We start from the raw sequence: 20,211 nt of genomic DNA on the forward strand, positions 1-20,211 counted from the left end.
TTCATTAATGCACTATAAATTTAAATTGAGCTGCCTCATAATAATATTGAAAATTGGGTAATCTCAAACCTCCAAATTGAAAGTCCCACATCAATTTTTTCATTGCTACCCTCGGAAATTTTCCCTTCCATAAAAATTCTCTAACTGCTTTGTATAAATCCTTAAAAAAAACTTTAAAAAAAAAAAATAAGGAATTGATTGAAATAAATATTGTATCCGAGGAAAAATATTCATTTTTATAGTATTAATCCTCCCCAATAAACCTAAAGGTAAGTCCTTCCACCTAATGAAGTCTAGTTTAATCTTTTTTATTAAGGGAAGGTAATTAATTGAATATAAATCTTGATATTCTGTATTAACATTAATTCCCAAATATTTAATTTGTTTTGTCCACTTCAATTTTGTAATATTTTTATAAATCGAATAATCATCTTTACAAATTGACAAAATTTCACTTTTCGCCCAATTTACCTTATAACCAGATAATTGACCATAATTTTCTAAAGATTCTTGAATTGCTGGTAAAGAAATATCAGGGTCCACCAGATATAATAAAACATCATCTGCAAATAAATTAATCTTATATTCCTCATTCAAAACTCTCATTCCCTTAACATTTTCATTTTGACGTATTAACTGTGCCAAAGGTTCAATAACTATAGCAAATAAAGCAGGTGACAATGGACATCCTTGTCTAGTAGACCTTGTTAAATCAAAAGATTCTGAAATCTCTCCATTAGTAGCAACTCTAGCCTTCGGACTATTATATAAAGCCTTTATCAATCCAATAAACGAAGAACCAAAACAAAATTTCTCAAGTACTTTAAATAAAAACTTCCATTCCACTCTATCAAAAGCCTTTTCTGCATCTAATGAAACCACTATTGGATAACTCATTTGAGATTTAAATTTATTTATCAAAGTAATTAGTCGCAAAAAAAAATATCTGTTTTATATAACCCTTTTAAATATTTTATGCACATGTTTGCATAAGAGTTCTGGGTAAAAGAATAAATAATTACAGGACCAGGGAACTGGCTTTGCAGGTATTAGTTTCAGACTTTGTTTGCAAAAAGAGTGGCAGAGAGGATCAATGGAGTCTCCCTTCGTCCCCTCCCCCATCGACGTGATCTACTGGGACCATTGCCTGAAGAGGGCGTACAAAATCAGTGAACTGGTACGGAGTCGAAAGGCCAACATGGCCTGTTTCCGCTCCGTAAATGGTTATATGGTTATGGTTATATGGTTATTTCAGACATTAAAGCATGCAAAATACGGGAATAAATCATATTGAGGAGTTGTGGGTCTTGGCTGGCCCAGCAACCAAAGATTGGGCCAATTTTCCTTTGTTTTCCTGACTTCCTGGCTGGTCTAAGGCAGACCCCTTGTTTTCACCCCCCCCCCCCCCCACCCCATCCCCTATCCAAAGGTTGGGGAGGAATTGGGGTGAACCAGGCCCCAAGGTAAAGTTATCTCTTTCACAACCATGCTTCTATATGGGTCAGGTACGGTTGCCAATTTTTTTTTCGAAGGTGCTGTACCTTCTCCTCTGGTTAAAAGTAACTTTCTCCAGGGGGAACAGAGGCTTGCATCTCCTTGCTCCATTGTGCAATACTCAGGTGAGAGTCAGATTTCCACGTAACTGTTATGGACTTGGACTGCCTGGCCAGTGCCAAAGTCATTAGAAATTGAATTTGGAATTTGAACAGCTTCATTGTAAGTCTTATGTCCATCATGTTACCCAACAGGAACAACTCAGGATCCTGTGGGAATTCCTTACCTATGATTTTTCCTTCGGACTTCTCCTTGGTACATACATGTCCAGGTTGCATGCACAAAGGTTCCTGTCTCAATGCCTCAGCTGAAACACTGATCTGACAGTTCTGGCTTAGACCTGCTAATCTTTTGCCACGTCAGATACAGTTGGTGCAAGAAATTATATTGCACCAGCCTTTACCTCGCATTGATTACTGCCATCATGCTAGACCAACAAAGGTCAGACCAGCACCGCTCATCAATCATTGTTCCCAAATCTGACTCCTACCTCTGTCTTGATTTGTGAAGACCTCGTTTGGGTTCTTCCGCTTGGAGCAGGAAATAGATTGCTGAAATAAATTTCCATGTGATTTCCTCCTTCGAATAATGGTCTCTATGTCACTGCACTTTGGTAGGGCCATAGATGGACCTAATTTGTCCTGCAGAAAAGATCTTATCTGAAAGTAGCAGTGGAATGTCTTATTTGACAAATCATATTTCTGCCTAAGATGCTCAAATTAACATTGCTGGGCAGGGTCAATTGCATGAAAATGAATGAGCTGCCGAGACTCCAGTATCTCTTTCAGACCTTGCCTGTGACATTGCCCTGATGCTCAAATTACATTAATTGTCCCTCCTCTATGCACCTGATGCCATTCATGCGCCAGATGTCTAGGATCTTGTTACCCACTGTCAAAGGTACTAACTGGTTTGGAGTCGGGGGTTTTCGAAGACAGCCTCAATTTTATTCCTAAATACTGATTAATGTCACCCCAGATGCGAATAATCTGCTTTAGTCTGGGGCTGTCTGTCTTTCCAGATAGCAATTTGGTATCCCATTTGTAAATAAAGTCCTCTGCTACCTTCTCGCCTACCAAGTGCAGACCAATTTGTACCCAGGATGGTATCTCTCTTCCCAACCCCTCCCCAAAGAATGAGGAGATGTACCTTGATTGGGCTGCCCCATAGTATTTTTTAAAGTCCGGCATCCATAATCCACCCAGACTATAGTCCCAGGTCAATTTCTCCATAGAGACCCTGGCTACCTTCCCGTTCCATAAGAACGTTCTTATCCATGAGAGAAGAGCCTGAAAGAAACTCCTGGGCAATGTCACAGGCAAGGTCTGAAAGAGATCATGGAGTCTTGGCAGCTCATTCATTTTTATGCATTATGGGCAGGGAGACCCATCTGTTTAGGTCCTCCTCAAATTTTTCCACCAAGGGGGTATAATTTAATTTGTACAAATTGTTTAGATTATTATCTATTTTGATTCCCAGGTACCTGATCCCGTTTTGTGGCCATTTTAGGTAATTATTTTCCTGTAAGTGGCATAATCTCACTCTTATCCCAATTAATCTTGTACCCAGAAACCTCTCTGTAGTCTTCCAGAGTAGAGCGCAGCTTGGGCAATGGGTTTATTGGGTCTGTCAAATATATCAGTACATCTTCAGCAAATAAGATGATTTTATGTTCTTCCTGGGCCACCCGGAATCCCTTAATGTCTGGATCCTGCCAAATGGCCTCGGCCAATGGTTCCATGGTTGGTACAAACAGAGCTGGAGATAGTGGGCATCCCTGTCTGCTTGACTTTGAGTTGGAAGGCTGAAGAAACTTGGCCATTAGTAATAACTTTTAGCCTTGGGTGCATGATATAGCGCCCTTATCCAATTAATAAAAGTTGGCCCTAGCCCTATTTTCTCCAGGACTTTGAATAAAAAGTCCCACTCTAATCTGTCTAATACCTTTTCATCGAGAGCCACCGCGAGACCCCTCTCATTTCTGGTTTGCGCCAGATGCATTATGTTTAGTAGTCTGCCCATGTTAACAGCCGCCTTTCTTTTTTTGTAGAAAGCCTACTTGATCTTTGTTGATTAGTTCTGTCAAATGCTTCACCAATCTGTTTGCCAGGGCTTCGGCTATTATCTTGTAGTCTGTGTTTAATGGGCCCTTATCTTTTTTCAAAATCGTCATAATGATTGCTGTTGAAAAAGATTCTGGTAGTGTATGGGTTTCCATTGCCTGATCCTATCACCTTGTTACAAGCCCCAAAAATGTTAAGAGCCCAGAGGACCCCAAAACCCAGCAGCAATAGATATTCACCAAGACAAATGGTTACTTAAACAAAAGTCACTTTTAATCATCTTTAAACATGAAAACAGGATCAAACTTATTACTATTAACTTAACTAGCCTAACAGCCCCATTCTAATTCTAAGCGCACGTGTAGGTAATGTGTATGTAAGTTCAGAAAAGTTCTTTGATTCACAGTCCAAACTCACTTCTTATTCCTCCAAGTTCACTGGTTGCAGGCAATTCTTATACTGTGCACAGAATTTAACATTTATGAAGTTCACCAGGCTTTGGTGCTTGAAAGGTAAATGATTACCGCTCAGGAAGGTTCTTGTCGGTTTTCAGAGAGAGATTTATTGTTTGCTGGATGCCCACAACTGATTCATTGTAACCAGCCACTTTAGTGTCTTGCTGAAGAAACTTGGCCCATCAGGGTTTTCCAGATAATAATCTCTTTCTTTCAGGTCACCACAGAATTCCTTTTTGTTTTACTTATTCCAAATGAAACATTAGATAGCCAGTCCTCTCGTCTTGCATGAACCACAAGGGCTTTGATCAGGCTGAACTAAGCAGTCGCAACCCATCTTCCAAATGGGGTTTTTCACAAGTTTGCCAGCTTGTCCTGTTCTAATCCCAGCTGCTGCTGCTGACTGTAAAACCGCAGAACTGAATTCTCTCTCTCTTTCTTTCTTTCTCTCTCTCTCTCTCTTTCTCTCTCTCTCTCTCTCTCTGTTTGTAAAACCACATGACCTTTTTAGAACAGCAAGTTCCACTCCAGACAACCTGTGGCTCCGACGTTTTTTCATCTGTTGCCTTTTTGTAAACAATCTTGGCCATTTTGCAAAGACTCTTAGAGCTGGGCTATCTAGCATGAGCAGAGCTCCCGTATTTTAAATAAGATTTGTTTTAAAGTGTTTGTATATGACCGACACTAAAAAGCCTGTCCCAATTTATCTCCCAAAAACATATCTATAATCTGTCACAACCTCCATATAAAGAGGAAGCAACAGATCCTTGAATTCTTTATAAAACTCAGGTGGAAGCCCATCTTCTCCCAGAGACTTGTTGGCTTGCAGCGAATTCAATGCACTCACTATTTAATCCTCCGTAAAAAGGCAATCTAGGCCGCCTTGCCGCTCTAGGTCAAAGTTTGGTAACTATCTTGGACAGGAACTCACCAATTTTGTTTGATTTCCCTTCCAATTCTGATTTGCATAAACCTTAATAAAATTCCCCGAAGGCATCTTTAATTTCCATTGGCTTGTGAGAGATCCTGCCATTGGTATCGCATTGATCATTCTTGAGGTTTGTTCTGCTCTCTATTGCCATGCCAGGACCTCATGGGCTCTCTCCCCGAATTCATAATATTTTTGTTTAGACTGTAATATGGTCTTTCAATGTTATATGTTTGTAGAGTTTTATATTTTATCTTGTTTGCCAAGACCCTATATTGGTCTTCTGAGCCCAACTATCGAAAGTCATTTTCTAAATGTGATTTCTTGTTCCAATTTGCCTACTTGCCTCAAGTATTCTTTCTTTATTGCTTTAGTATATCCAATTATTTGACCCCTCAAATACACTTTGAGAGTGACCCATAAAAAGAGTTTATCTGGAATGGAGGTGCATTTAGCCTCACAAAACAGGTCTGTGTTCATACAAAGCTACAAAACTCCAGTTTCTTTAACAGCAATGCATTAAGATGCTATCTGTATACCGTTTCCAGTTTATCCAGCATCTCTAGTCTGACTACTAAAGGAGAATGATCTGAAAGCAGTCTTGCCATGGACTCAGCCTCCATGATACTACCTTCTATATGGGCTGAAGCCAGAACAAAATCTATTCTAGAGTAGGAGTCATGCTTCCTTGAGTAGAAGGAATGATTTCTCAGTCGGGGAGCATTTTGGTGAAAATTACCTGAAGTTCATGTCCCTTACCTTTCCGAAGGAGTAAACAAAATGGTAAAATATTTGATTGCAAAAGTGGGAATTGATTAGAACTCAGGAAAATAAATGGGGAACAAATGTTCTTGGGGGGCGGGAGGGGTGGGGGGGAGGGAAATCACAGAAGTAATGTGGAGGATATTTAGGATGTGTAGAGTTCTGGAGAGGTTTATTCCACTGAGATAGGGAAAAGATGGTCGGATAAGGGAACCGTGGTTGACAAGAAAGTGAGACAGCTAGTTAAGCAGATATAGGAGGCACCCATTAGATTTAGGAAGGAAAAGACAGGAAGGGCTCATGAGAATTATTTGGTAGCCAGAAAGGAACTTAAGAAAGGACTTGAGAGAGCAAGAAGGGGGCACAATAGGGTGTTGGCAATGGGATTTAAAAAATCTTCAAGGTGCTTAATACAGAACAGAAGGATAATGAGAGAAAAGGTAGGGTCGCTGAAGAATTTTGGAAGAAAAATGTGCCTAAAGGCAGAGGGGGTAGGGAGAGATCCCAAATGAATAATTTGCTACAATGCTCACCAGGGAGAGGGACCTTGGTCAAGGTGAGGTCAGCACAGAACAGACTGTGTGCTGGAGCATGTGGAGGTTAAGGAAAAGGATGTGCTGGATCATCTTGTATCCCTGCGACCAGATTAGATATAGCCCTGGTTACTACAGGAGGGAAGATATTCCTACGACTTTGGCAGTGATCTTTGTGTCCCCCTGGCCACACGGGAAGTATCAGGATTGGGAGAATCCAGGGAATTATAGACCAATGAGTCTTGGTTCAGTGGTGGGAAAATTGAAGGAGAGGATTCTTAGGGACAGGATTTACAAACATTTAGGAAAGTCAGGGATAGTCAGCATGGCTTTGTTAGGGCAGGTTGTGCCTCACAAGCCTGATTGAAATTTTTGAGGAAGTGACAAAACAAATTGATGATGATAGGGCAGTAGATGTAGTGAATGTGGATTTTAGTAAGGTGTTTGACAAGGTTGCCCCATCTTTGACTCGTTCAAAAAGTCTTGAGGCATGGGATCCATGGAATCTTGTCTGCAGAAAACAGAGGGTGATCTTAGATGGAACATATTCTGCCTGGAGGTCAGTGACAAGTGGAGTTTCGCAGGATCTGTTCTGGGACCCCTGTTCTGTGATTTTTTTTAAAAATGACCTGAGTGAAGAAATGGAAGGATGGGTCAGTAAGTTTGCGGATGACATGAAAGTTGGAGGTGCGGATGGTGTGTCGAAGGTTGTCGTAGCTGACAGCAGGAAATAAACAGGATGCAGAGTTGAGGGGAGAAGTGGCAGGTGGAGTTCAAGCTGGATGAGTGTGAAATTATTAATCTTGGAAGGTCGATCTTGAAGGTGGAGTATGTGGTTAATAGCAGGATTTTTAATAGTTGAACAGAGGGACTCTGAAGTCCAAATCCATAGATCTCTCAAGGTTGCAGTTTGATAGGGTAGTTGAGACTGCTAGCCTTCATTAGTTGGGGGATTAAGTTCAAGAATTGTGAGGTAATGTTGCAGCACTATAAGTTAGACCACATTTTGAATATTGTGGTCACCTCATTGCAGGAAGCTTTGGAGAGGGTACAGGGATTTACCAGGGTGATGTCAAGATTGGAGAATGTATCATATGAGGCAAGGTTACCAGAGCTTGGATGAAAGGTGACTTATTAGAAGTTTACAGGATTATGAAAGGCATACATAGGGTGGACAGTTGGCACTTTTTTCCATGGCCATCTGCAGCAAATAACAGAGGACATCTGTTAAAGGTGAGGGGAAGAAAGTTTAGGAGAGATGTCAGTGGTGAGTTTTTTTTTTTTTTACGCAGAATGTATTTGGTACCTGGAATGTATTGCTGTGGGTAGTGGTGGAGGCTGGTACCATAGGAACATTTGAAAGACACTGAGACAGGCACATGGATGCAAGAAAAATAGGGGGTTATGAATGTGAGTCAGGGAAGGTTCAGATGGATGAGTAGGTTTACATAAGCCTGTACTCTGCTCTAATGTTCTGTATATGACTGGTCTCTCCAGGCTGGACTTGGATTACTAGAATTAGTGCTGGTTAGCAGAGGGCACTCAGGCACTGAATGCAGTTGAGAAGGAAGCATTGAAACTAATCTGTTTTTTGGAAAGAGAAAATGGAGAGGAAAGGACTGAATGAGTTGGAACTTGTCGGCTTTGGAGAATTGTCTCCTGAGGTTCATAATTGAGTTTGGTGAACAGGAGAGGCAATAATCAACCCCAGCTGAAGCATTGAGATGATGTCACAACAGCAGAGGAGTAAAGAACATTTTTGTTCAAAAGTTGAACTGTTTACATAATGGGTAAGATGCTCAAAAAGTTGACTAGTGATGGGTGCTTTTGTATACTAGAATTATGGGAGCTCCCATTCCTCATCTTTCCTCCTTGAACACCCTCTGCTTTTGCCGTGCTTTTGCTTGACCATTTTTACAGTGTCCTGCTGGGCTCTTGGGTTCATATGTTAATGGGTTAGTGCAACTTGCTCTTGGTGTATAATTAGAATCTCTGGAAATTTGCAGGATAGCTGATGTTTCTTGTTTCAAAAGGGGAATAGGGATAAGCCTGTTAAGTCTTACATCAGCAGTAAAGATGATTAATTTAGAATTAATAAATGTACTGAAATGCATACTTGTCGCAGCAGCAAGGAAAATTTACATTCAATAAAGACAAAAGGTATAAATGTTCAGTTGCCACAGAGCAAGAAAAAAAGTAGCATTACATTATTGCGGACAGTCCTTGATGGCGTTGGAGCAGTCTGTGATCAGTGTTGTAAGGGGAAGTTCAAAAACCTGGTGGCTGTTGGGAAAAAATTGTTCCTCAACCTTAAGGTGTTGGTCTTCAAGTTTTTGTCCCTTCTGCTGAAGATGGCAGTGAGAAAAGGTGGTGACCATGGTGATGGTGTTCTTTTATGATGTTGGCTACCATCGTGAAGGAGCACCTCAGATAGATGTCTTCACAGATGTGAAGTTGGTGCCTATAATGGGCCTAGCTATGTTTTCTACCTTCTGCAGCCTTCTTCATTCCTGAGTACTTGAATTACCAAACCAAATTGTGATGCAGCCAGTCAGAATACTTTCCACAGTGCACCTGTAATTTTAGAATCTCCTCTGACTTAGAAAGTACAGGCATGCCTTCTATGCTAGCTCCAGGAGCTGTCTTCTGAAATATTGTCCCCCACGATAGTCTCCCCTTCTGCCCCATCAATGCAGACAGGTACATGGTCCTTTGTCTCCTTTTTCTCAATTGAATAATTAGCTCCTTGGTCTTGGTGTCGTTGAGAGTAAGGGTATTGTTCTGGCACCACCCAACCAGATTCTCAACCTAATCATTTCTGGTTATTTGGCCAACAATAGTGGATGTTGTCAGCGAATTTGTAGATTGCATTGGAGCTGAACTTGGTCCTCGCAGCCTTCACAGTACAAGGAATAGAACAGGGGACCAAGCACACAGTGGGGAAGTTATTGCAGATGCTGAGGGACAGGATTTGTAATCACATAATAAGACTGGCTAATTTGAAGTTGCATGATTTTGTGCAGTGGAGATCACTTTTCACAAATCTGAGGCTTTTGAGGATGTGACCAGGAAAATTGACATAGGTAGAACAATAGATTTAGCTTGCATGGACTAGTTTGCATTGCAAATCCAGAATGTTAGGCAAAAGGGAACTGAGGTGTCTTGGTAAACTGGATTCGAAACTGTCTTGATGATATGCAAAGGGTTGTGGATGATGGGTATTTTTTTTAAACTGGAAATTTGTAACTGGTGGTGTGCTGTGATCTTTTGTGTTTGCCATCCAAGTCATTTATATACATTACAAAATAGAGGGTCTGATTAATAAGTTTGCAGACAACCAAAATTGGTGAAGTCTAAGTGAAAAAGGTTGTCTCAAGATCCAGTGGCCGATGAATTGGCTGAAAAGTTGGAGAGAGATGACAGAATTTAATCTATGTGTGTGTGAGTAATGCACTTATACAAGGTCAAATTCTGGAAGGGCATAGCATCGGTGATCAACAAACCACCGTGAAACTTTTTTACTTATCACAGACCACAAATGAACAAACTTATGGATCACCTGTAACATGGAGGGGGAGGAGGGGGGGTGCGGCTGACTTGTTCAAGCCCTTCCCAGATCACTAACTAGACTTGTTTTGATGGGAATTTTTTTCAATTTTGGATTAGTTTATTTGTCACATTTATTTGCCTACTAGACAAAAATGGCTTCTTCCCCTCTGTCATCAGATTTCTGAATGAGCAGGTGAACCACAGATACTACATCACTTTTCTCTCTTGCACTTATTTATTTATTTTTAAAATCGGGTATTTATGGAAATGTAATTCATAGGAAATTTTGCATTTCTAATACACGATAATGCTCATGCAAAACTACAAATATCATTACACTTGTTCATGACAAAAAGTTCTGTTTCAGACTTTGTACAGTGAGAAGGGTTCTGCGAACAGATTAACAGGTCAACTCTTCACATGCAGCTATATAAAGTAGAAAGGCAAGATCACAATTGCAGCAGAGTACAGAATGGCAATGAGCAAGATCATAGAGAAAACAAGGGTAGCATGAGCTGAGAGGATTGTTATAGGGTTCTTTCAGGAGCCTGATAGCTGCAGGGAAGAAACGTTTTTTAAACCTGTTGGTGCAGGATTTCACACTCTTGAGCTGTCTCCGTGTTTTTGTCAACAATTTTGCAACTTTCTTTTTCCTATAACTTATCATCTCATATTGTATCTGCGACCACAGGTTGAGAGTAGAGCTGGAACTTTAGAAGCGTTAATGTAGGAAGAGAGCTTGGAGTTCAAAGCTATAAACAACAGCAATACTGGTGGATAGGGTAGTGATGAACGTATTTGGTGTGCTCGTCTTCAGAGGCTGGAGTCGAGAGTTTGGGAACAACTTTACAGTTTACAAAATACTTGTTAAACGGCACTTGGAGTTTTCAGCACCATTCTGATCAGCACATTACAGGAAAGATGGGGTGGCAATAGAAATTCACCAAGAATAGAAGATTAAAATTTTAAGAGGTGTAGACAGTATATTTTTCCCAGGGCAGTGGACTTGAGAACTGGAGCACAGGTTTTAGGTGAAAGGGGAGAAATTTAAAGGGGATCTGAGGCTGTTAAATATCTGGAACAAGGTTGCAGAGGAAGTTGTGTAGGCAAATACAATTAATTTTTTAAAAAAGGCGCTTGGACATTCTCTTCACTTGTCAGGCACACAGTGACTGCAAGTCCCTCGAAAGCTGAGACAGGCAAGACTAACGGCCACCATTCTGTCACTTTCTACAGGAACTCTTATCAAGAGTGTCCTGGCTGGCTGCATCACAGTGTGATCCAGTTGTTGCAGAGAATTGGATTAGAGGTCAATCAACAGGACAATAAAAATGGCAGAGAGAATCACTGAGGTCTCCCTTCACCCCATTGATGTGATTTACTGGGATTATTGTTTAAATAGAGTTTGCAAAATCTATAAGGACCCCTACCCCGCTGCACACAGCATCTTCCAGCTATTCCCATCAGCAAAGAGAAACAGAGTATTAGAACCAGATCCACCAGACTGAAGAACAGTTTCTTCCCACAGGTAGTGAGACTGCTGAATGACTGCTAACCACTCTGTGCCTCTTCTATTTATTAATAATGTTTTTTAATATATAGAAAGGTTCTCTGTATATGCATTGTTTGTCTGTCTGTCTATTTGCACTGTTTTTGCACCGTGGTCCGGAGAATGCTGTTTTGTCAGGTTGTACTGGTACAATTGAATGATAGATGTACTTGAAGTTGGAAAGACTTGGAGGGATATGCGACTAATGAAGCAAATTTGTACGAAGGGACTCAGTGGACCATGCTGTATAATTCTATGAATATGGGGAGAATAAAGTGGTAATGGTCCAGGTGGTGCTGAATGGCTGCACACTCAGTGGGACAAAGGGCCTATTTCCATACAATGTGATTGACTCTGATTCATGCTTTTTAATTTTGTCTGATTGCATTCCTCTGCTGTGCCTTGAGTTTTGTATTTGAAAGTTGCTATTCAAATGCACATTGTTGCAGGGAGGATGATTGGTTGCCCTTCTGCAAGCATGAGATCAAATGAACAAATGTGTCTGCTTTTAATTAAGCTCGTGAAGATCAAGCCTCTTATGACAGTGAAATCTCCATGATGCTAATGTTTGTTTTCTCATTCCAAAAGTTGGAAGTGACCGAGAAGGAGAAACTGCTCCCTGAGAGGCAAGATCTCAGTGCTACATCAGATGGGTTACTCCATGGAAATATGACATTGTCTTCAGGTGTAAATTTTCCCTTGGACCAGATTATGGGTGAAACTGGGGCGAAGGCTCAGGAAACTGTTGGAAACTGTCTTGAGATTGCTTCTGTAACTATGGAAAAATCTGTGACTCAAACCTCAACTGCAAGTGAGAATTCTGATACATCTGTTGGGAACCAAGTGGCTCCCATCAAACAGCTGACAGGAGAGATCGTCCCATCGGAAAGGCCTGGTAAGGACACTGCAGCATCGCTTCAAACATCTGTGGGGAGGACCAACCAAAGTAAGGAAACCCCCACTGAGGACAAGGTTGAAGGTAATCTGCTAATGTATCTTTTTTAAATTTAAAAATTCTGTGTGTGATTAACCGTCATAGCAAGATAATTTCGGCACAGGGCAAAGATGCCTAGCTACTTGGTGAAGATGTAACTTAAGTATTATGTCCACTTTTGGTCTTGTCTAAGAAGGGATGCTTCCTACAGAGGGAATGCAGCAAAGGTTGACCAGATTAATCCCTGAGATGAGGATTCCCGTCTGAGAATAATGATAATAATGCATTTATCACTTTTATTGTACAATCTACATATTGACCCAAATTCTTGCTTGCTCCAGCCAAACATGTACTTAGTTTTTAAAAAAAGAGCCACAATAGGCACTAATTAAAAAGAAATACTAAATATTCAGTTAGCGCAGAATATAACAGAAAAAAAGAGGTGTTACAATAGTGTATCCCGGCATTTTTGTGGTAGAGCAATATATCACCTAGAGATTCAAAAGACTGATAGCTGTTGGAAAGAAATTCTTCTTGTGCTGGCCTTCAGACTTGAGTACTTTTTTCCTGAAGAGTGCAGCAAGAAGGGAGTTGTGACCAAGGTGATGTGTTGGCTGCCTTCCATAGGCACCACCTCCTATATAGATGCATTCAGTGGATGGGAGATAGGAGTCTGATAGACTTGGCTATGTTTGCTACCTTCAGCAGCCTTTGGCACTCCCTGGCACTCAAAATGAGCTTGACTGTGCCATTGAATTCTACTGGTTTCCTTCCTTCTTACGTGAAGAAATTTCTTATCTCAGCTTTAAATTTTGCAGAGATCTGTGATCTCTCATGCTAGACACCCCAGTAAAGGGAAGTCCAGTTTATCCAGCCTTGTCAGAATTTTGCAGTTTTCAGTATGAATCCCCTCTTTCTTCTAAACTCCCAATAAATACAAGCTTGGACACTTCACATCGCACAACCTTGAGAGAAGTCTGCTGCAAGCATATTGAATGATGCATTAGCTCAATGATCCAATCAGCCTCCATCTGTGTTTCTGTGAACCTGTACTGCAAGTAACGAGGAAGGATAAGAGAATAGTTTTTTAATGTGAAGGAAACAATATAAAAGTTTAATTTGGTTATGGGAATTGCTGAGACTGAATAAAAACTGTCCAGCAATGGTGGCATTTAAGGAAAGATGTCAGTGTTGACTGAATTGACGTGTGGGGTTGTCATATGCAGGATGATAATTGAATGGGCTTGTATCCTCTGGTGTTCAGAAGAGTAAGGGTGGAATTGATTGGAATGACATGGTGAATATGGAGAGAATGTTTACCTTTGTAGAAGAAACTAGACCTTGGATCACTATGTATTTGAAATAGGGCTCACCTGTTTAAGATTCATCACTTTTTTCTTTCACTTTGGGTTATCTTTCTCCGGCCAGAGCCTTTCAATGATTTTGAAAAGTGGGTCGCTTCCTGATGATCAAAAAAAGGTTATTCACCATAGACCGCTTTGAAGATTTCCTGTTAACTCTGCAGTTAGATCAGCCATGATATTATTAAATGGCAGAACAAGCTCAAGAGACCGCGGCCCACTGCCCTTAATCATATGTTTCTATAATGCAGTTAATTATTTTATTCCTTACCCCATTGAATGCATCCATGCTTCTCACCAGATGCTTCTTGTGTGAGAAAATTCCAAATTCTTTCAGTTCATCCTCTCTGAATAAAGAAGTTATGTAGTGATCAGCGAGGCGCTCTTAGAACGCCAGCAACCAGGGTTTGAATCCTGCGCTGTCAGTAAGGAGTTTGTATGTTCTCCCCACGTCTGCATGGGTTTCCTCCGGGTGCTCCTGTTTCCTCCTACCTGTCAAAAATGTACTAAACTATAGGTTTAACTGTGGAATATGGGCAAGAAGGTCCTGTTACTGTGCTCTCTCCAAATTTTAAAATGTCTAGGGTGGTATGGTTAACGTTGCAGTTTGCGCATCGCTGTTACAGCACCAGCGACCAGAGTTCAAATTTGACGCTGTCTGAAAAGAGTGTGTACATTCTCCCAATGTCTGTGTGGCTTTCATCTGGGTGCTCTGGCTTCCTCCCACCATTCAAAATGTACCGGGGGTTGTCAGTCACTTGGATGTAATTGGGTGGCATGGGCTGAAAGGGCCTGTTACTGTGCTGTATGTCTAAATTTAAATTTTTTTAAAATTACTCGTTGCATTTTGAACTTTTTAGCAGCTGTCTTGCATCTGATTTATAGATTTGGCCTTTCCCAAAGTGGACTCAACAATCTTCCTTTCCTCAACCCCCTTTCATGAAGTTCCTTAAGATCTCTGATCTTTTTTCGCTTTTCCATAAAAAAAAAGTGCTCCAGCTTCCTGCTAATTATTCAGTGTCAATTCATTAACAAATTCTATGTTATCCAGCATCCACATGTGGATGCCTGTCACGCCCACTCTAATTGGAGCAAGTCTGTTGCTGCTTAAACAGATTTGCTACCTTTGCACTGATTTGACATTCATATTCACTGTTCCTTTAAGGCACAAACTCGATGGGTCACAATAATCTCCTGTGTCAACACACAGAGCAATCCCATTGTCTGTAACTATTCTCCCTGCATTCCACAAAGTTCCAGATACTACATACCAGGGCCAGTTTAGTGGACTAACTTATCAACCTGCACCTACTTGGAAAGTGGGTGGAAACTGGAGCACTGAAAGAAAAGCACATGGTTACAGGGAAGGTGCAAACTCCAGATGGCATCAGAGATTGAGATCAAACCTCAATTGCTGGAACTGTGAGGCTCCACTAACTGTGCCACTGTGTTGCTTCTGTATCAGTAACCTGAGCTAAATAATGTTCAGATTGTTTTCTGATCAGACGCCAATACAATTTGACCGTGAGATTACGTTTCCTACACTCGTGCTTTGTTGATTGTTGCTCTGCATTATTTGAAAATTGAATCTGATTCATTTCAATTCATTCATTAACCTGGAAAATTGCTAGGTTTTCTTCCTATATTCAAGACTTTTATCCAGTCTACAAATATATTCTTGTTTGATCGCTGAGCTGCTGACTTGGTTTGACATCGTCAACATGTATAATCTTGTATTGAGTTGGTGACATCATGTCATTCACAAACTTATGCCCTTCTACTCTGATCATTCATCTTGAATAAATCACAAGCCTGCAATAAGAAACCAATTCTCAAAAAAAGCCCATACACCACATCCTATACAAACACTGGTTCAGATTTCTCTCAGAGCACAAATTTAGAAAATGGGCAAACTTTGGTCTGTTGACCTTGCAACACCAAACATAAGGGAGAGGTGACTGCCAATTCTTCGCACAAAAATGGTGGTAGAATTACCTGCACCTTGTAATCATGTCCTTGATGTATGTTAGAGAGGCAGTCTTAGGAACATCTATTTCAAATGGTGCTTTGGCCTTGTGCACAATTGAAGTATTTTGTATTTGCAATCCAATGAATTTTCCTTCCAACATCAGCTTTTTTCAGTCAATGTTATTGTGGGAATCATCCGATAAACTTATTGATTACAAATTACAAGGACGTGCATTATGTTGAAACTTTTGAAAAAGAATTGATAAATCCCCAGGACTGGACAGATATACCCCAGGTTGCTGGGAAGGGAGAGAAGAGATAGCTAGGGCATTGGCAATGAACTTTACATCCTCCTTGGCCACAGGAGAAAAGTTGGAGGATTAGAAAATGGTGAATGTGGTCCCCTTGTTTAAAAAATGTAATAGGGAGAATCTTGGAAATTATAGACCAGTGAGTGGGCAAACTAATGGAGAGGCTTCTTAGGGACAGCATTTACAAACATTGAGAGAAGTACTGTCTTTGGGATAGTCAGCATGGCTTTGTGAGGGGATGGTGGTGCCTCTTGAGCCTAATTGAATTTTTTGAGCAGATAACAAAAGAAATTGATGAAGGTAGAGTGGTAGATGTAATGTATATAGATTTTACTAAGACATTTGGCAAGGTCCCCAAAGGGAGACTCAATGCTAGTTCTCTGTGGAGACATCCTGAATACACCTGATGACTGTCTTTCTTTGAAGAGATATCAGGAGTATCCAAGGAAGTAAAAAAAAAAAATTGACTTCCAGGAACCACTTAATGACCCTCTCATAAAAGACCATTAACTAAGATTGAAGATTGTGGGGTTAGGTTGATAGGATGCAGAGCTGGGCTGAGAAATGGCAGATGAAGTTTAAGCCAGAAAACTGTGAAGACATTAATTTTGGTAGGCCAAATTTGAAGGCAGAATAAAATGTTAATGGGAAGAATCATAGCAGTGTGGCCAAACTGAAATACCTTGGGGTCTGTGTCTGTAGGACACTCAAAGTAAGTACACAGGTTGTGAGTGTAAAGTGGCTGTATGGTTAGACTCCACTTAGAATATTGTGTTCAATTCTGGTCACCTCAGTACAAGAAAGATGTGGATGCTACAGAGAAGGTGCAGAGGAGATGTTTCCTAGATTGGAAAGCACACCGTATGAGGATAGGCTGAGTGAACTTGTTCTTTTCTCCTTGTAGTGATGAAGGATGAGGTGTTCAATATGATAAGAGGCATTGATCGTATGAATGGCTGGGGACTTTTTCCCAGGGATGAAATGGCTAACATAAAGGAACATAGTTTGAAGGTGCTTGGGAATGAATGCAGAGGGGATGCAAGAGTTAAGTTCTTCATGCAGATAGTTGTGGGTCCATAGCTGCTGCCAATGGTGGTAGAGGCAGGTACAATAGGATCTTTTAAGAGACAATTGGATAGGTACTGAGAAAAATGGTAGGTGGGTATGCAGTTGGGAAATTTGAGGCAGTTGTTTAGTCGATTATTAGGTTGACACAACACTATAAGCTGAAGGGCCTGTACTATGCTGTAGATTTTTATGTTCAATGATGTTGAAGGCAATTTATTGACCTGATTTTAAAATAGGTAAACAAGAAGAAAGTGAGGGGAGAGAAAGGGGCAAGATCAGATTGGCAGAAGTGTGCATTCTGAAAAAAATCTTAAGATTGCTGCACTTCAAGTGGGCTAAATGTTTGGATGGAAAAACTTGTATCCAAGGTTGACAATAATGCAAAGTTTTCCTCGTACAATTTCTTTGGAAGAAGAAATTTGGCCTTAAATGGGAATCCTTTTTATTGGACGTTAGCCTAATATTGGTAGGAATGCCCTGGAATCAATTAAGGAATTGTGCAGAGTTAATGTGGAAGAGAAATCTGGTTTGACAAATTTGGAATTATAAATAAATGAAATTGATGATGACTGATCATGGATGTATTGCATTTGGACTTTCAGAAGATGTTTGATAAGATGCCACACACGAAATTGTGAAGTGTCACATGGCTTAATTGGAACTGTATTGCATTTATGGATGTGGGCTGAAATTACATGATGGCTGTTTTCAACATCCTGCAGTGCCAGATGGTTATATGAACCTGAGCTTTGTGAAGTACGACTCTTATGAAAAAGGCACAGATGCCACGGTGGTGCACGTGTACGTGAAGGAGATCTGTAAATCCACATCGAAGGTGCTTTTTCGGGAGCAAGACTTTACTCTCATTTTCCAAACCAGGTAAAGTCCAGTTATAAGATTTCACAAACAACCCATCAGCAGAGGGAGCATGAAACCAAATTATGTGGAGATTGAAATATTTATAGTGCGTACTATAGTGACATGGATCAGAGGTGGTGCCACCAAAGCTGCTCTCCAAAGATTCTCCCAGTGCTATTATGGAAGGAGTACTCCACTGTTGGGGTTGTGATCTTCAGAGGAACTGAAATGCTGAGGCCTCATGTTCTCCCTCAGCAGGAGGTGAAAAAAATCCATTGCCATTCTTTTGAGAAAGAGAGGAGAATATTCTTTCATGCCCTGCCTAGTATTTGTTTTCATTGTTGAAATATGTTGTGTACAAACTTGCTTCCATGTTGTAGCACCAAACCCACACTATCTGGATATGAATGATAATTGCACAGAAGGTATGACATCTTCAAGTCTGCTGTTCTATTCCTCCACCTTCTGTCGCCACTCTGTAATTCATTCCTCTTTCAAGTATGGATAAATGCCCTTTTGAAATCCCTCGTTGGGTTTGCCTCTGGTACCACTCAGGCAAAGCATTTCAAGATGTCAGTCACTCACTGTAAAAAGCTGGTTTGATTGTTTGATTATTTTTGCCAGCCTCTCTCAATCAATGTCCTCTGGTTCTCAATGCTAGCGCCACTGGGAACAGTGCTGTATGCAGGCCACAATTATTTTCTTCTTTTAAAAATATTTTTATTGAGTTTAAAATATAGCATACATACAGAATTAACAATTGTGTAATAATTAATTTGTACACAAGTACACACAAAAGAGCCAATACAAAAAGATAAAATTACATCAATAATTTCTTGTACTAGCTCAAAAATATTTTAGAGATGATCTGTGCAACCATGTTCAACCCATTTGTTGAAATAATTTGATAAAATATAAGGAAGAAACTAAAAACTAAACCTAAATCTTTTGAATGTTTTTGAAATATTTTGAATGCATTCACCCCAACTTTCAAGTTTTCCCAGTGAAACCATTGAACCATAAAACATTGCAGCAAATAAATAGACCCTTCTAATCTGTGTCGATCCATTTTTCTGCCTCTCATACCCCTCCTATCCATGTACCTGTCCAAATTCTTCTTAAATTTTAAAATTGAGCCCATATTCACTACTTTAGCTGGCAGGCTGTTCCACACTTCCACCACTCTCTGTGTGAAGAAGTTCTCCCTAATGCTCACTCAAAACTTTTTCCATTTCACCCTTAACCCATGTTCTCTGGTTTGTATCTCACATGCCCTCAGTGGAAAAAGCCTACCTACATTTACTCTGCCTCCACCCCTCATAATTTTAAATTCCTCTATCAAATTTCCCCTCATTCTTCTGCACTCCAGGGAATAAAGTCCTAATCTGTTTACCCTTTCCCTCTAACTCGGTTCCTGAATTCTGGGCAACATCCTAGTAAATCTTCTCTACACTCTTTCAATTTTATTAATATATTTCCTGAAGTTAGATGGCCAAAACTGCACACAATACTGCAAATTTGGCTTCACCAATGACAAATACAATATTACCATACATAACATTTCAGCTCCTATACTCAATACTATGATTTATGAAGGCCAAAATGCCAAAATTATCTCTTATCTACCTGTGAGGCCACTTTCAGGAAATTGTGTATCTTTATTTCAAGATTCCTCTGTTCTTCCGCATTCCTCAGAGCCCTACCATTTACTGTCTTTGTCCTTTTTTGGTTCGTCCTTCCAAAACATCTCACACTTGTCTGCATTAAATTCCATCTGCCATTTTTCAGCCCATTTTTCCAGCTGGTGCAGATCCCTCTGCAAGGTTTGAAAATCTTCTTCACCGTCCACAACGCCTCCAATCTGTGTCATCTGCAAACTTGCTGTTTCAAGTTACCACATTATCATCCAGATCATTAATATTAATGGCAAACAACAACAGTCCCAGCAACAATCCCTGAGGCACACCACTAGTCACAGGCCTCCAATGTGAGAAGCCATCATCCACCATTACTCTCTGGGTTCTCCCTTTATAGCCAATGTCGAATCTAGTTTACTACCTCACCATGAATACCGAATGTCTGAACCTTCTTGATTAGCCTCCCATGTGGGACCTTGTCAAAGGGAATACTAAAGTCCATGAAGACAACATACACTGCCTTTCCTTCATCAATTTTCCTATTTACCATCGTGTTTAACTATCAGATTAGTTAAACATGACCTACCACACACAAAGCCATGTTGACTATCCCTAATCAGTCCCTTGCAATCCAAATACTTGTATATCTGATCTCTTACAACATTTTCCAATAACTATCAA

General features: G+C 40.3%; 1 protein-coding gene across 1 annotated transcript in view; it reads left to right on the plus strand.

The window, feature by feature from the left end:
* The window catches only part of usp19 (ubiquitin specific peptidase 19), a 214,086-nt gene that overhangs the window by 74,066 nt on the left and 119,809 nt on the right, over positions 1-20,211 (plus strand). The window contains exons 22-30 of the mRNA XM_069942399.1: positions 1,918-1,995; positions 2,533-2,586; positions 3,138-3,296; positions 6,408-6,604; positions 8,421-8,652; positions 8,926-8,995; positions 9,319-9,378; positions 11,911-12,372; positions 17,758-17,914. Of these exons, the coding sequence (XP_069798500.1) occupies positions 1,918-1,995; positions 2,533-2,586; positions 3,138-3,296; positions 6,408-6,604; positions 8,421-8,652; positions 8,926-8,995; positions 9,319-9,378; positions 11,911-12,372; positions 17,758-17,914 (1,469 nt within the window). The remainder of the gene's footprint in view (positions 1-1,917; positions 1,996-2,532; positions 2,587-3,137; positions 3,297-6,407; positions 6,605-8,420; positions 8,653-8,925; positions 8,996-9,318; positions 9,379-11,910; positions 12,373-17,757; positions 17,915-20,211) is intronic.

This window comes from Narcine bancroftii, chromosome 5, assembly GCF_036971445.1.
Source record: "Narcine bancroftii isolate sNarBan1 chromosome 5, sNarBan1.hap1, whole genome shotgun sequence".
Taxonomy (NCBI): Eukaryota; Metazoa; Chordata; class Chondrichthyes; order Torpediniformes; family Narcinidae; genus Narcine; species Narcine bancroftii.